We start from the raw sequence: 17448 nt of genomic DNA, 5'->3' as shown, positions 1-17448 counted from the left end.
TTACTCCCCATAGTCTGTTTTTGCTATTATCATTTTAAGTATTTTCTGAATTAGTGGGCAACGTTTCGAGCAGGCACTGTGACCTGTGTCCTTCAATTTTTTCCGTTTGCAATTTATGCATTCCGTCCTCCCTTTGTTTTTACTATCCTTATACTTATAACTGTGTCCACATTGACTACATGTGGGTTCTTCCACTTTGCAGTCACGGGCTATATGCCCAATTCTACAGCAATTAAAACATTGGGTAACAGAGATATAATCCTCAGCCCCACACCTGGACCACTCCAGGTTGACTTTTTTCAATTTTAGGATTAATCTTCTTACCACTGGGCTAACTTCAATAACCCAGTTTGTGGTGCTTTTGTTTCTGTTGCCAAATTGGAACTTGGTTTCCACTTGACTTCGGAATTCAGTTTCTCTGGTAGAATAATTCAGGATTTCATTTTGATGGTATAGACATTCAATCAATTCATCTTTAGGACCGCCTGTCCCCACTCCGTACAATACTATTCTTGGTCGTCTCTTGAATGTTGTTTTTTTATTTCTTCATCATATAAGAATCTCATTTATATATACGTTAGTTGCCACAATGTATTGTTTTTAATTTATTTAAATAAATTAATATTGAAAATAATGTAAAATATTTTAAGTGTTACAATTTGAATTTATGTTATTAAAAAAATGGTTTCTATGTAAAATTGACAAAATAAAAGTTATCTTGACTTTACTAGAATTCTTTTGTCAATATGTCGAATGACTTAGAGCATCCATATTTAATTATGTACTGTAGATGCTATTTTCAGTTTTAGTAAATACAGCATATAATTTTACTGTATTCGAAAATATTTCTNATACTTCTGGAATAAATTTCTGTAATTCCTCTACAGTCATAAAATCAGGTTCTTCGTTATTTACGTAATTTTCCTCGAGTAGATAAATTTGTTTATTAATATATAATAAATAGTAAAACAATAATGATTTTAGCTAAATAATTTAAATACTTACATATGTATTCGAAGATCTAGGGTTTATCCATTCATTAGAATCGAAATAATTTGTTTTAATTTGATTTTCATTACCTGGAGCCGAAATCTACATATGGTTAAATGTGATATATTTATTGAAATTACACTACTTGTAGTTGATAAAGTTATAATACAAACTTACAGTAATTATATTTCTTCCTGTGTTTCTAACGTTTGGTTGAACCGAAATAAAAGGGAAAATAGATAATTTAATAAATTTTGCGAAATTTTCTTCTAAATTATAAGTAGATTCGTCCCAATTTTCATCCAAGTGTGGACATCCTCCCAAGTTTTCCTTAAAATAATTCATGATCCACTCATTCTTGGTCCACTCATTATATTCTAGATAAAAAAAATCAATTTATTATGTACCAGTTGTTACCCGCAAGCAAACCCCATTTATTTTTAATACATAAAAATATAAATACGACTTTTAAACAAAGTTAAAAACTTTGTGTCTGTCCTTCCTTTTCGCCGTTTTTCACCATCAGCAATCCTTTAAAAAAGTTCACAAAATTACGGAGGCGACCTTTCCTTTGAGGCTACTACCTCCGCAAGAAAATGTAAAAATAGGTAGAGCGTCCTCTGGTGTTTTTGCCACATTCACAATAATACATTTTAAGTAAAAATAAAATTCATGGCCGGCGTTATTTACATTTAATACATAAAAATATAAATACGACTTTTAAACAAAGTTAAAAACTTTGTGTCTGTCCTTCCTTTTCGCCGTTTTTCACCATCAGCAATCCTTTAAAAAAGTTCACAAAATTACGGAGACGACCTTTCCTTTGAGGCTACTACCTCCGCAAGAAAATGTAAAAATAGGTAGAGCGTCCTCTGGTGTTTTTGCCACATTCACAATAATACATTTTAAGTAAAAATAAAATTCATGGCCGGCGTTATTTACATTTAATACATAAAAATATAAATACGACTTTTAAACAAAGTTAAAAACTTTGTGTCTGTCCTTCCTTTTCGCCGTTTTTCACCATCAGCAATCCTTTAAAAAAGTTCACAAAATTACGGAGACGACCTTTCCTTTGAGGCTACTACCTCCGCAAGAAAATGTAAAAATAGGTAGAGCGTCCTCTGGTGTTTTTGCCACATTCACAATAATACATTTTAAGTAAAAATAAAATTCATGGCCGGCGTTATTTACATTTAATACATAAAAATATAAATACGACTTTTAAACAAAGTTAAAAACTTTGTGTCTGTCCTTCCTTTTCGCCGTTTTTCACCATCAGCAATCCTTTAAAAAAGTTCACAAAATTACGGAGACGACCTTTCCTTTGAGGCTACTACCTCCGCAAGAAAATGTAAAAATAGGTAGAGCGTCCTCTGGTGTTTTTGCCACATTCACAATAATACATTTTAAGTAAAAATAAAATTCATGGCCGGCGTTATTTACATTTAATACATAAAAATATAAATACGACTTTTAAACAAAGTTAAAAACTTTGTGTCTGTCCTTCCTTTTCGCCGTTTTTCACCATCAGCAATCCTTTAAAAAAGTTCACAAAATTACGGAGACGACCTTTCCTTTGAGGCTACTACCTCCGCAAGAAAATGTAAAAATAGGTAGAGCGTCCTCTGGTGTTTTTGCCACATTCACAATAATACATTTTAAGTAAAAATAAAATTCATGGCCGGCGTTATTTACATTTAATACATAAAAATATAAATACGACTTTTAAACAAAGTTAAAAACTTTGTGTCTGTCCTTCCTTTTCGCCGTTTTTCACCATCAGCAATCCTTTAAAAAAGTTCACAAAATTACGGAGACGACCTTTCCTTTGAGGCTACTACCTCCGCAAGAAAATGTAAAAATAGGTAGAGCGTCCTCTGGTGTTTTTGCCACATTCACAATAATACATTTTAAGTAAAAATAAAATTCATGGCCGGCGTTATTTACATTTAATACATAAAAATATAAATACGACTTTTAAACAAAGTTAAAAACTTTGTGTCTGTCCTTCCTTTTCGCCGTTTTTCACCATCAGCAATCCTTTAAAAAAGTTCACAAAATTACGGAGACGACCTTTCCTTTGAGGCTACTACCTCCGCAAGAAAATGTAAAAATAGGTAGAGCGTCCTCTGGTGTTTTTGCCACATTCACAATAATACATTTTAAGTAAAAATAAAATTCATGGCCGGCGTTATTTACATTTAATACATAAAAATATAAATACGACTTTTAAACAAAGTTAAAAACTTTGTGTCTGTCCTTCCTTTTCGCCGTTTTTCACCATCAGCAATCCTTTAAAAAAGTTCACAAAATTACGGAGACGACCTTTCCTTTGAGGCTACTACCTCCGCAAGAAAATGTAAAAATAGGTAGAGCGTCCTCTGGTGTTTTTGCCACATTCACAATAATACATTTTAAGTAAAAATAAAATTCATGGCCGGCGTTATTTACATTTAATACATAAAAATATAAATACGACTTTTAAACAAAGTTAAAAACTTTGTGTCTGTCCTTCCTTTTCGCCGTTTTTCACCATCAGCAATCCTTTAAAAAAGTTCACAAAATTACGGAGACGACCTTTCCTTTGAGGCTACTACCTCCGCAAGAAAATGTAAAAATAGGTAGAGCGTCCTCTGGTGTTTTTGCCACATTCACAATAATACATTTTAAGTAAAAATAAAATTCATGGCCGGCGTTATTTACATTTAATACATAAAAATATAAATACGACTTTTAAACAAAGTTAAAAACTTTGTGTCTGTCCTTCCTTTTCGCCGTTTTTCACCATCAGCAATCCTTTAAAAAAGTTCACAAAATTACGGAGACGACCTTTCCTTTGAGGCTACTACCTCCGCAAGAAAATGTAAAAATAGGTAGAGCGTCCTCTGGTGTTTTTGCCACATTCACAATAATACATTTTAAGTAAAAATAAAATTCATGGCCGGCGTTATTTACATTTAATACATAAAAATATAAATACGACTTTTAAACAAAGTTAAAAACTTTGTGTCTGTCCTTCCTTTTCGCCGTTTTTCACCATCAGCAATCCTTTAAAAAAGTTCACAAAATTACGGAGACGACCTTTCCTTTGAGGCTACTACCTCCGCAAGAAAATGTAAAAATAGGTAGAGCGTCCTCTGGTGTTTTTGCCACATTCACAATAATACATTTTAAGTAAAAATAAAATTCATGGCCGGCGTTATTTACATTTAATACATAAAAATATAAATACGACTTTTAAACAAAGTTAAAAACTTTGTGTCTGTCCTTCCTTTTCGCCGTTTTTCACCATCAGCAATCCTTTAAAAAAGTTCACAAAATTACGGAGACGACCTTTCCTTTGAGGCTACTACCTCCGCAAGAAAATGTAAAAATAGGTAGAGCGTCCTCTGGTGTTTTTGCCACATTCACAATAATACATTTTAAGTAAAAATAAAATTCATGGCCGGCGTTATTTACATTTAATACATAAAAATATAAATACGACTTTTAAACAAAGTTAAAAACTTTGTGTCTGTCCTTCCTTTTCGCCGTTTTTCACCATCAGCAATCCTTTAAAAAAGTTCACAAAATTACGGAGACGACCTTTCCTTTGAGGCTACTACCTCCGCAAGAAAATGTAAAAATAGGTAGAGCGTCCTCTGGTGTTTTTGCCACATTCACAATAATACATTTTAAGTAAAAATAAAATTCATGGCCGGCGTTATTTACATTTAATACATAAAAATATAAATACGACTTTTAAACAAAGTTAAAAACTTTGTGTCTGTCCTTCCTTTTCGCCGTTTTTCACCATCAGCAATCCTTTAAAAAAGTTCACAAAATTACGGAGACGACCTTTCCTTTGAGGCTACTACCTCCGCAAGAAAATGTAAAAATAGGTAGAGCGTCCTCTGGTGTTTTTGCCACATTCACAATAATACATTTTAAGTAAAAATAAAATTCATGGCCGGCGTTATTTACATTTAATACATAAAAATATAAATACGACTTTTAAACAAAGTTAAAAACTTTGTGTCTGTCCTTCCTTTTCGCCGTTTTTCACCATCAGCAATCCTTTAAAAAAGTTCACAAAATTACGGAGACGACCTTTCCTTTGAGGCTACTACCTCCGCAAGAAAATGTAAAAATAGGTAGAGCGTCCTCTGGTGTTTTTGCCACATTCACAATAATACATTTTAAGTAAAAATAAAATTCATGGCCGGCGTTATTTACATTTAATACATAAAAATATAAATACGACTTTTAAACAAAGTTAAAAACTTTGTGTCTGTCCTTCCTTTTCGCCGTTTTTCACCATCAGCAATCCTTTAAAAAAGTTCACAAAATTACGGAGACGACCTTTCCTTTGAGGCTACTACCTCCGCAAGAAAATGTAAAAATAGGTAGAGCGTCCTCTGGTGTTTTTGCCACATTCACAATAATACATTTTAAGTAAAAATAAAATTCATGGCCGGCGTTATTTACATTTAATACATAAAAATATAAATACGACTTTTAAACAAAGTTAAAAACTTTGTGTCTGTCCTTCCTTTTCGCCGTTTTTCACCATCAGCAATCCTTTAAAAAAGTTCACAAAATTACGGAGACGACCTTTCCTTTGAGGCNTTCTTTATTTAATCTTGTCCACAGCTTATAGACAGGCATACGCGTAGTCCTATATATATGTGTTAAGCATTATAAAACAAATTTCGTAATGTAAATTTTGAAATAAAGAAAAATACATTTTATTTTTATAATAGATCCGTTTAATTCAAACATATCAAGTTTCACTTCACGAAAAAATGCATTTATTAGCATTAGTTGACTTAAATATCGAATTGTTGAAATAATTTAAATTTTATTACTCACGATTGTTTTCATTCTCTTTAACACTTCTATCAATATAATAAATAAAGAAAATTTTGTCTTATGAATAAATTATAAACAATGTTGAAACACTATACACATAATTATTACTGAAATAAGTTCTTATAAGGCATTTCAATAAAATATTTTTAATAAACTATATTTTCTTATTTTTATTTGTAAAATATGTTTTTTTTTCTTTAGTTTATACGCCACTATTTAAGAAAGAAATATTAGTTATTGTTAAAAATGAATATTTCAACATAGAATCCTTTGGCTTATCAAGAAGTCAAGGACTTTCCCAAGAACCGGTAATAAGCTTATCGGCCTATAACTTTTCGCAATAGATGTATCAATATTGTTCCCTTTAGGGATAATTACAAGGTTTGCCTCCTTCCAGATGGTTGGAAAGAGGTTAAACTGGAGGCATTGATTATATATCAGCACCACATATTCTGTGTTTGTTTCCCATACATTATAGACTATTTCTGCTACAATATTATCTGGACCAGGTGCCTTTCCTGGTTTCAGCCTATAAATGGCATTCCCCACTTCCTCCCGTGTGAACAATGAATCCGACTTGCTTCTATACCGGTCTTTACTTCTTTCTCTTATGATTCTATGTTTTTGCGTATCTGTGTCAAAATCATCCTGAGGGAAAAATGTATCCATTAATTTATTTATGGTATCATCTATACCGTCGGTATACGTCTCGCCATCTTGTATTGATGTTAGGAAAGTCGGGGTTTTAACTTCCTCGCGCAGGCCTTGTAGATGAAGCCCCAAGGCTTAGATTAACTTTCGGTGCAGAATTCTCTCCAAGATTTCAGCTTCTGCCTTTTTATATTTTCCTTGTATATTTTACTGTGATTGAGATAATCTTGTTTTATTTCCCTATGGGCCTCTTCGTTACGGGCCCTCTGATACCTTCTTCTTAACTGATTATTACGTCTTCTTAACTCTGTAAGTTTTTTCGACCACCATGACACTGTCTTTTGTCCTTTCCGTTTCCTTGGTATTGTTTGCTCACATGTTGCAATTAGGGTATTGTGGAAGGATAAGCTGTGTCCTCTACTTCCTTCCGATCTTTACAGTCTTGTAGTTTTGTAGTGTCTATAGCTCTCTCTACCTTGTTTTTGAACTCAGTCCATTTAGCTTTGTTGGTAGCGTAATATGCACTCACTTCATTTTCGGTTCAGTTGTCACCACCCACTTCGAAGAAGATGTAGCTGTGGTCTCTAAGACTACACAGCTGAGAGACATGCCAGGACTTTACTGTGCTGAGGACTATGCTGTTACAGATGGTGAGATCTATCCAACTCTGCCCAATCGGGCCATCGAAGGTAGGCAGTGAGTCCGGCGGATTTAAGATATAGAGGCTGTTGGCGTTTACGAAATCTAAGACCTGATCGGCTCTCTCGTCATTATCGGGATCTCCTCAAAGTTCTGAATGAGAATTAAAATCACCACATATAATAATATGCTTGTGGGTGAAACGTTGGGTTAGCTCATGCAGTCTATGTAGCATTGGAATAAGATCTGTCGTGATAGGACAGTAGGCACTTATAAATAAGTAATTAGATCGTCCATTTCCCACCTCCAGACAGGTAATAAACTTGTCACTTTCCTCGGTGTGGAAAACCACCGGTATCATTGGATTGCTGATGATTGCAGCTGTTGATGGACAGCAGTTTTTGTTATATAAGGTACTATACGTCGTACGTAGGCATGCAGGATTACCACTTTTACAATAGGGCTCCTGAACAAGCACCAAGTCAGCCTCTTCCAGTGTCTTACATAAGGTAGATGTTCCACTAATCGATCTATGTACATTAATTTGTATTACTTTAGACATTCGATCTTGATTATGATGTATGGCGTTACTCCCCATAGTCTGTTTTTGCTATTATCATTTTAAGTATTTTCTGAATTAGTGGGCAACGTTTCGAGCAGGCACTGTGACCTGTGTCCTTCAATTTTTTCCGTTTGCAATTTATGCATTCCGTCCTCCCTTTGTTTTTACTATCCTTATACTTATAACTGTGTCCACATTGACTACATGTGGGTTCTTCCACTTTGCAGTCACGGGCTATATGCCCAATTCTACAGCAATTAAAACATTGGGTAACAGAGATATAATCCTCAGCCCCACACCTGGACCACTCCAGGTTGACTTTTTTCAATTTTAGGATTAATCTTCTTACCACTGGGCTAACTTCAATAACCCAGTTTGTGGTGCTTTTGTTTCTGTTGCCAAATTGGAACTTGGTTTCCACTTGACTTCGGAATTCAGTTTCTCTGGTAGAATAATTCAGGATTTCATTTTGATGGTATAGACATTCAATCAATTCATCTTTAGGACCGCCTGTCCCCACTCCGTACAATACTATTCTTGGTCGTCTCTTGAATGTTGTTTTTTTATTTCTTCATCATATAAGAATCTCATTTATATATACGTTAGTTGCCACAATGTATTGTTTTTAATTTATTTAAATAAATTAATATTGAAAATAATGTAAAATATTTTAAGTGTTACAATTTGAATTTATGTTATTAAAAAAATGGTTTCTATGTAAAATTGACAAAATAAAAGTCATCTTGACTTTACTAGAGTTCTTTCGTCAATATGTCCAATGACATAGAGCATCCATATTTAATTATGTACTGTAGATGCTATTTTCAGTTTTAGTAAATACAGCATATAATTTTACTGTATTCGAAAATATTTCTATTGTATAAGTATAATAGAATAGTATAATATTTCTTATGTTTCTAAATGCTATTTATTTAAAATTTTATCGTATACATTCTAGAATATTTGAATATTATGCAGAAAGATGTTTCAGTATTCTAATAAACATTTAATATCTGCAACATCTCTTTGCAATTGATGTTTAAGAAAATACTTTGGTAGAAATTTTAGGTGATAATCTATGTTTATAAAGGAGAAATCTAGTCAAAATAATTTTTCCTCTCTATTGCACTTTTTATCTCTAGCTTTATTAAGCGAAAGATTGCAGAAAATAAGTACAAGTTATTAAGCAATAACCTAGACGTTTTACATTCAGAGAACAAGTTAAGTAAAATGAGAGAACATTTTTAAAAGTAGTTATTAACAGAAAGTATTGTAAAAATTAAAACGTACTTTGTAATATGAAAAGACAGATTTCATTATTAACGCAAAATATTTCTTTTAATACAGCTAGTGATTTTAAATCGGGTCCAGCAGTGGCTAAGCGGTCTTCGTACCCTGAACACTGGGAATTCGGTCGTGGGTTATTACCTCGCTCGGACGGGTTGGCCACGTGGTGTTTTCGGAGTTTTCTCCACGTCTGTAATACCTAAATAGGAGTCAGTTTCCTTTAAAAAGACCTCCTGGAAGACACTCCCCTAGGCAGTTCGCCCAAGTATTGCATTGCCATAATTAAACAAACAAAAAAGATTTTAAATTATTAGGAGTCATTATGCAACAAATTGAATTCAACTTTTCAAAATTTAATACAAATAATTTAGAAAGTTTACAAATCTGGCAAATTATATTAGATGAATTTTTCTTTTGAAATCAAAGCCTGTAAACGATGGTGCGACTGGGTGCTGTGAGATGAGGCTTAACATATCCGGGATGAAATATCGCCAAAAATTCCTTGGATTTTCGACTCGTTCGGATTTGGTTCCAGATTCCCTACATCCAATTTAACAGAATTAACAGAATTTGCGTGTAACAGAATTTGCGGGTTGCGTAAACTTTGGTAACTATTCGCGAAGAATGTCAGTTCAATCCGAAATGTTCCTCTGTCAAATTCTCCAATACCGGTTGGCAAACGTAATTACGAGAAATATTTGATTTAAATTACAAATCATTTTATGAATTCATAACAGAAAAACAAAGCATTTGTGTATTCTTTCTCGTTATCATCTGCTCTACTCTTCAATTAAATCTACTATTCTACTACTATTAGTCTCATTTACTGTTTTTAAACATTGCATTGCATTTACTAAAAATTTTTATTAAAATAACTTTTCAATACATCGGAATAGTCTAATGGAGTGTTTCCCAACATTTTTTGTGCTATGCCCAGGGCCGGATCATCGCATAGACAAATGAGACAAATGTCTAGGGCTCGGTTTTTAGAAGGGCCCGGTTAAATTGTTTATTTTGAAAGATATTGATGAAATTTTTAAAATTCTTAATACAAACATAACGGATGGCGACGACGAGGACGTATCAATTAACACTGCATTGCTAAAAAATTAGTATAGTGGCGATATTGATACAGAAGAATTGGACTAGGAATTGTTGCAATTTAAATTAATTTGCAAAAGCCAAAAAATAACGTTGCCATCTGATATGCTGCATTTTATAAAGAGCACAAAACTAGTATCAACATTTCCAAATATAGAAATAATATTGCGAATATATTTATCTTTGCCTATATCAAATGCGTCTGGTGAAAGGTCATTCTCAGTATTAAAACGTGTAAAAAATTATTTACGAAACTCACTGAGTGAATCAAAATTAAATTCTTTAGCTTTTCATACATCGAACAAAATGCTTTGGATAATATTAAGTACTAGCTGCAAGGACCCGCTTCGCTGGGTTTTTATTTGTTCGTACATTTGTATGTAATATAGTTTTTTTTATATATATAAAAGACTGTTTTTCTAAGTAATCTGGAATCTAGCTGCAAGAACCCGCTTCGCTGGGTTTTTAAAAAGTAACGACAGTGAAGATTAAGATAATTACATTATAGCCAATTTTACCCGTTTTCACAGAATGCAAGAATTAGGTCCCCCGTTTCCAGACTAATTACAGACTTGGTCCTGATTCTATTTCTGAACGTCTCCTGTTCACGTCAAGTCAAACGAACTATTTTCAACGTTTCTGGAACGTTTACAATCGAACCAATATTCGAATTTTATTCGAACAAAACATTCGAAATAGAAAGCCACTTTCAACCACTTTCAAGCCCATATCTCCCGCACCCTTATAGCTATCGAGACGCAACCACCCCTATGCACGAATGGAGACTTGGGGCTACCACCNCTTTGCCTATATCGAATGCATCTGGTGAAAGGTCATTCTCAGTATTAAAACGTGTAAAAAATTATTTACGAAACTCACTGAGTGAATCAAAATTAAATTCTTTAGCTGTTTTATACATCGAACAAAATGCTTTGGATAATATTAATTATGATGAAATAATTGATAATTTTGCTGAATTAAAGACTAGAAAACAGAATTTTTAAATAAAGTTTATTCATATTTATATACTTACTTTTTTAAAACTATCTTGGCTTTTATTTAAATTATCTTTTTCATTATTCAATTTATCTTTCACGGGTAAAATATTATATTATTTAAATATTAATAATAAAAAAAGATTAAATTAAACAATTAATATTTTAAGGTAATATTGTTATTGTATAACAACTTTTGTTAAACATTTAATAAAATAAATTTCAATGTTTTAAAAGTTATAAACAAACTGTTCAAAGTTTTCCAGAAAAACTAAAATTTATTGTTGTATATTAAAAATTTTTTATTAATAGAAATTTAAGATTTGTTTTAGTTTTTCACATTATTTATTTTTGTTTTATTTATTGTTTTATATTTTTAATGTGCTTTCTTTTTTGTGTGAGAAGGAAGGGGCCCGGTAAGAAAAAAATGTCTAGGGTCCGAAAGCGAGTTAATCCGGCCCTGGCTATGCCCCACCTAAGCGTTTCTAAAATTCTTATGCCCCTCTAACATATACAGCGGTTATACGGTTAACTTAAACTCTGGATGAGTCCATTTTCGAATTGCCTCCTTAACAATCGAATTGCCTCCTGTGAGGCGTGGACCCCACGTTGGTCTAATGATTTATTTGAGAATTGGGTACTTTTTTGACAAAAATTTCAAAAGTAGAGAAGTTCCTTTCATTTTGTGTTGGTGTTGGTTTAATGCTAAATAGACCATTTTTAAGAGTTTTATCTGCAACTTTATAAATATTTATTTGCCGAGATAATAAACTAAAGCCACTCTATCGTTTTATAGAATCTATTCTTCAGACAGTGGCCGTTGTTCAGAAGTTGTTCACAAAAATTCATTTTTTATATAATAATAATAATAATAATGAAAATTAATTGATGAGATCATTTTCATCAAATCACCACAGAACACATCTATCAGCAAGATTCATGGGCTTATTACTTTCACATTTAAATGCTTCAGAAAATTCTTTCATGTTTGAAAGTGGCCCTAAGACCCTAAAAATTAAAANATATACTTACACTTGCATATGATATAAAAAACATTTGTTCTGGAGTATAATTTTCAAAACCTATTAAAGTATGAGTATTTGATGTTTTATTGTTATTTATATATTCTTTATATGCCTGTAATAATAAAAAAATATATATAATTTAATTTTAAGAAATACTTTTAAAAAATACATGTTAATGTATAGCAATGAAAATATTTTATTATAAAAACAATAAAAATTATTATTTTAATATAACTGTTTGTAAATGTATCATGCAAAGTTCTTTCAAAATTTTTATATATTTGTATCTTTTTAACCTGAATATAATTTAAATTAAATTAAAACTTTTAATTAAGCAATTGCTAACCAAATAAGCATGCCTCAAACCTCCATTGTCTGCCATGTTTTCATTTATTGTTTTCTTCCCATTAATCTACAATTAAATAATAATATATATTATAACCATTTAAGTATATTATATTATAAAAATAATAAAATTTTACAATAAATTACCTTAACTCCATTTAATATTTCATATGATCCATATTGATTTATCATACACTGTATCCTTTCAATATATTCTTTATTTGAATTTTCTGACCATAAATTCATCACGTTTCCAATGCTGCTCCTTGTAACATCTAAAGATTTTTAAATATAATTTTTAAGAGTTATATATACAAAATATAAAATTAATAGAGAAATTCGAATAATAGAATTCATAATTAAATTTCATTTCATTGTAAATTTATTCAGCTATTTTGAAAAGAAATTGTATCAAAATGAAGGGGAAAATTGACAAAAATTCATTATTTCTTATTGTTATCGACAATTTAAAGTAATAGATATGATTTTTCATATAAAAATAATTACTGTAAAAATTCAAAATAAGTTAATAATAAAACATACCTCGTCTATCAAGAGAATGAACAATTTCATGTGCTAGAATAAATCCATATCTAGCAAAATTCACATATCTAGGAATAAAAAAACAATAATAAACAAAATAATTTATAATTAAAATAATAAATAGCTTAATACGAAATACTTATAAGTATCTAATGCTTAGACTTTTGTGTCGATATATTTGATTTCTGTTTATCTTTCATTTATTTAATACAAAGAATAGAAGACTATTCATTTTTCTAAATCACTATAAATAATTTAGAACGTTCTTTTATATCACAAAATCATTGATGAATTAACTAACCATTAGGCTGAATACGTTTATAAACTTGGAAGGGAGGAGGCCCAGAAGAGAAAAAAAGACACAAAACTAATGATTTAATTGATATATTTTTAACGTAATTTAATGTTACATTATTCCATTCAACAGAGAGTGGGACAGGGGGATCCTTAATACACAAAGCCTTTGTTTGCCTATGCTTAAGATAGGCACACCGAATCACTAGGAAACATTGAAGTTTTTCTTCTTTTAATGTGTAATAGATGAAGAGAAGGAAGACAAAAATCTTAGAAAGGATATAAAGTTCTTTTGTAGTATTAGATAATTTAATATCAAAACAATTAAAAATTTATTTACTTACGCAGGATAATTGGCATTCAACATAAAATCAAGTTGAAAAGACTGAGTAATAACTGAAAAATGTGAAAGATTTATAATTAGAAAATATTGAAATAATACTAAAAATATATGTTTTTTTTACATTTGTAAAAGGTTAAAATATATAAGCTTGACTTATTATTTAAAAAGATCTTACCAACTTTATTCTGATGTGATATATAATGTGGAGAAATTCCCGTTGCTGAAATTTTGCTGTAAGTATCCGTTTCCCATCTATCAAGATAGACTTTTCTTATTATTCCTAATATTAATTTTAAATCTGTACACAATAATATTTAATAACATTCCTTACGCTTCTCTTTTATTGTGTTTGGACAGAGTTTCAAGAACTTTTCGATAATGAAATTTCTCTAAATTAATTATATTTTCATAAGGATTCGAAGTCATAATTGGCAACTAATAATGAATATCATAAGATAGAATAAGATTTATTTAAATTTAATATTATGTACACAATAATTATTAATACTCACGTCCTTATAATAGTAAATAAACATGTCAGTATTTTCAATAATTTCGGGAAATCTTGTTGTTATTATCATTTTTTTAATCTAAAAAGATATATTAATGGACATTATTAGATTTTATAAATGCCTATATACTCTATGAAATAATGTGTATGAAAAAATAAGGAAATAATTGCCGAAATTGAATTGGCTAAGGCAATGCTACACATGGGTGACCTGCCAAAGAGAAGTACCTTTTGATAGGAGTTTCTATGGGAAACTGGTCCCTATTAGAGTATTATAAACGTGAAGAAAACCCGGAATAATCTACGTGGCCTACTCTTTGGTTGGGCTCGAACCCACGTCAAACTAATGTTCGGGCTTGAGTAGACGAAACCACTCAGCCACTGATAGCCGAAATAATTAAAAATTAAAATATACAAAATAAGTACATGAAAAGAACATCTATAAATATGTCTTCTGAAACTTACCTTATCATTAATTACTCTTTTTGTTTCGGCATCCAACCAAGATTTATTACTCAATGAATGCGACATGAATTCCTTTAAGTAATCAGTAATTTCGCTGGTAAAATTTATTTTTTGTAACTAAAATATAAAAATATTAAATTGAATATAAATACATATAATTTGTTACTTACTTCTTTTATTATCTACAGTTCATTTCAAACAGAAATTATTATTTTCTTAACAATAAAAATATTAATTAATCTCTCACACTATTAAACATGATATGAAGGCATGCTCTTCAGTTCAAGATACAAACATAATGGAAGATAGTTATTTAATTTCATGAAATGTTAAGAAATTCTTATGAAAAACACTTTATTAAACTAGATATTAAGAGTTTAATCAAATCTCTAAACTTGATGGATATAATATAGGCTAATTCTTATGTAAATACAAGAAAAAAATTGATAGATTTTAGACAAAAATAAGCCTTTTTCTTATATATTTTTTAGAAATAAATACGTCATATATGTGTAATCAGAAAATAGCAATCTTAGTGTAGTGGTTAATAAATTTTCTCCACAAGAATTGTATTTCCTTAAACAAATTCATAAAAACTTACTTGAGTTTTCATGTAATGATAATATAAGTAGTCCAGAGCATAACCAAATGATTTGCTTAATTTCTCCATCAAATTTATTGTAGAAGAAATAACTTTTCCCGTTTCATTCGANTCAATGCGAGGAAATTAATACATTATAAATACATATTCGCTGGCGTATAAACTAGTTAACTATACTTAACGAAGTATTCATGACTGACATCATAATGTCAGTAAATTAGAATCCAATTTGTGAACGTACACGATGGCATTTCTGGTTTATATATTTACAGCGATTACTACGATAAAAGTTTATTTAATGCAGGGTAATTCTTGCAAAACATTACAAATATACGTACAGACACACATACAAACATTTATATACAGACTACATATTATTTCTAATGGAACAATCTCTGTTTATGCAAAATTCTTTTTATAAAAAAAAAATAAAATAAAGACTTACCTGGCCGATATGAGACGATAATTATCAAAGCTATTAAAGTCGATGCAAATAATAATACAAGTATTATAATTACAGTCACAATCTTTTTGCCTGTCCATGTATTAGAAATACCTAAAAATCTATTATTATACAAATTTCATAAGATATATTGTTTTATTTGAACGATTGTACTAATTTCTCAATAGTCATAAACTCAGTTTCTGTTTCATCCATCATTACATCACTGGCTTCACTTTCCTTACGTAAATAAAAAATTGTTTATTAATTAATTAATGAAACAATTTAATTATTAATAATCTGGAATTTATAAACTTACATCTAATAGTTCTTTATCAATTTCCTCTATTTCGTTTAATAATTCTTCGAAATTTTCCTGTGTTAAATCAGCGAGGAAAGGCAAATATGTTGTTCGTAATACGCGATTTTTTTCATTATTTTGTGGTGTTAGAAACGTTTTCATGATCTAAAACAAAATAAACGATTATTTATTTTACATCTCAATAAAACCAATAACTTTTTTTAAAATAAATTCACTGTAATAATATTTCTTTTTGTATTCCTTCTGTCAGGTTGGACGGAAATTGAAAATATTGGCATATGAGCTCCCATTTTCATTGCTTTGGCATAACTTTCTTCCCAGTTATAAATATATTCTCTCCAATTTTCGTCAATTATTGAACATCCTCCCAATTTATAAATAAGTATTTTTAGCCATTCGAGATCCTTTTCTTTTACATATTCTGAAATAAATCAAATAATATATTTAAGAAACCGCGTTATAATTTATATTTGCGAGGTTGCGGCCGAAGTTTTCATCTGTAAAACGTGAACGTCGAACATCGAACGCCATTTACAAGATAGCGGCGCTCGACGTTCTACGTTCACGTTTGAGAGATGAAAACTTCGGCCGCAACCTCGCTAATTCCTTTGAATGAATGCTTTTTTTAAGATACATACAATTAAATCTGATCTGACTATATATAATTTTAATATATTATAATAGTAATATGATATAATCAATGAAATACTTACGATAACTAGTGTAACTGTTATATACAATGAAGAATTGTTCAAGAGGATCTGGTAAGTTAGGAATAATCCAAGCATCGTCGATAATATCTGATTAATTAATAATGAATTATTAAATTGTAGTTTTTAATCTGTAAGGAAGAAAAAAAAGGATGTTTACCTTTTAGATTTTTTATAAAATCGCTTCTAATTTCACTAATTTTATCATTTCTATTAACATTAGCGTATTTTCCACACGCAAACGTGTAAAAATCTTCACAAGGATCTATAGATTCGTTGATTCCCCTTTTTAAATCTAATGCTAAAAAAATATACATTTTAAATATTAATTATAAGAAATTCATAAGATGTAAATTGTAAAATTTGGCAATTATATTAGAATAAATTATTATTATTATTATTATTATTATTATTTAATTTTACCTGCTTCTAAACAGCTGATAGACCTGCAGACTTCATTCTTTTCTGTAAACAATGTTAAAATTTAGTTATTTTTTAATACAAATATTATATCACTAGGATTAAAATTCTATAATTAAATTAAATAATTTCTTTTTATCATTAATATCTAATCGTTTTAACAGAATTTAACAGAAAAATTGTACACTTCATTAAAATACTTCAGTGAGAAGCATAATTTAAGCATAATACTTTATAGTATTTTATAAAAAAATTTGAAAATTAATTAATACACTAAATAAATCTGACGATAGAGAGGAATGTCATCAATATAATCAATATATATATATACCTACATATATAAATACC

General features: G+C 30.2%; 1 protein-coding gene across 1 annotated transcript in view; it reads right to left on the bottom strand.

Annotated features, from left to right (window-relative positions):
• Positions 1–17448, bottom strand: part of LOC111634760 (endothelin-converting enzyme 1-like) — a 40900-nt gene that overhangs the window by 18558 nt on the left and 4894 nt on the right. The window contains exons 4-21 of the mRNA XM_023379601.1: positions 17104–17145; positions 16841–16981; positions 16684–16770; positions 16186–16391; positions 15968–16114; positions 15815–15888; positions 15652–15741; positions 15207–15333; positions 14606–14722; positions 14142–14219; positions 13961–14064; positions 13805–13881; positions 13631–13682; positions 12993–13060; positions 12597–12724; positions 12451–12516; positions 12112–12216; positions 6434–6492 (exon numbers count right to left, since the gene is read on the bottom strand). Coding sequence (XP_023235369.1) covers positions 6434–6492; positions 12112–12216; positions 12451–12516; positions 12597–12724; positions 12993–13060; positions 13631–13682; positions 13805–13881; positions 13961–14064; positions 14142–14219; positions 14606–14722; positions 15207–15333; positions 15652–15741; positions 15815–15888; positions 15968–16114; positions 16186–16391; positions 16684–16770; positions 16841–16981; positions 17104–17145 — 1768 coding nt within the window. The remainder of the gene's footprint in view (positions 1–6433; positions 6493–12111; positions 12217–12450; positions 12517–12596; positions 12725–12992; positions 13061–13630; positions 13683–13804; positions 13882–13960; positions 14065–14141; positions 14220–14605; positions 14723–15206; positions 15334–15651; positions 15742–15814; positions 15889–15967; positions 16115–16185; positions 16392–16683; positions 16771–16840; positions 16982–17103; positions 17146–17448) is intronic.

The sequence above is a fragment of the Centruroides sculpturatus genome, unplaced genomic scaffold, assembly GCF_000671375.1.
Source record: "Centruroides sculpturatus isolate CEXI.00-Female unplaced genomic scaffold, Cexi_2.0 scaffold462, whole genome shotgun sequence".
NCBI lineage: Eukaryota > Metazoa > Arthropoda > Arachnida > Scorpiones > Buthidae > Centruroides > Centruroides sculpturatus.
This window is presented reverse-complemented; position numbering and strand designations above follow the sequence as displayed.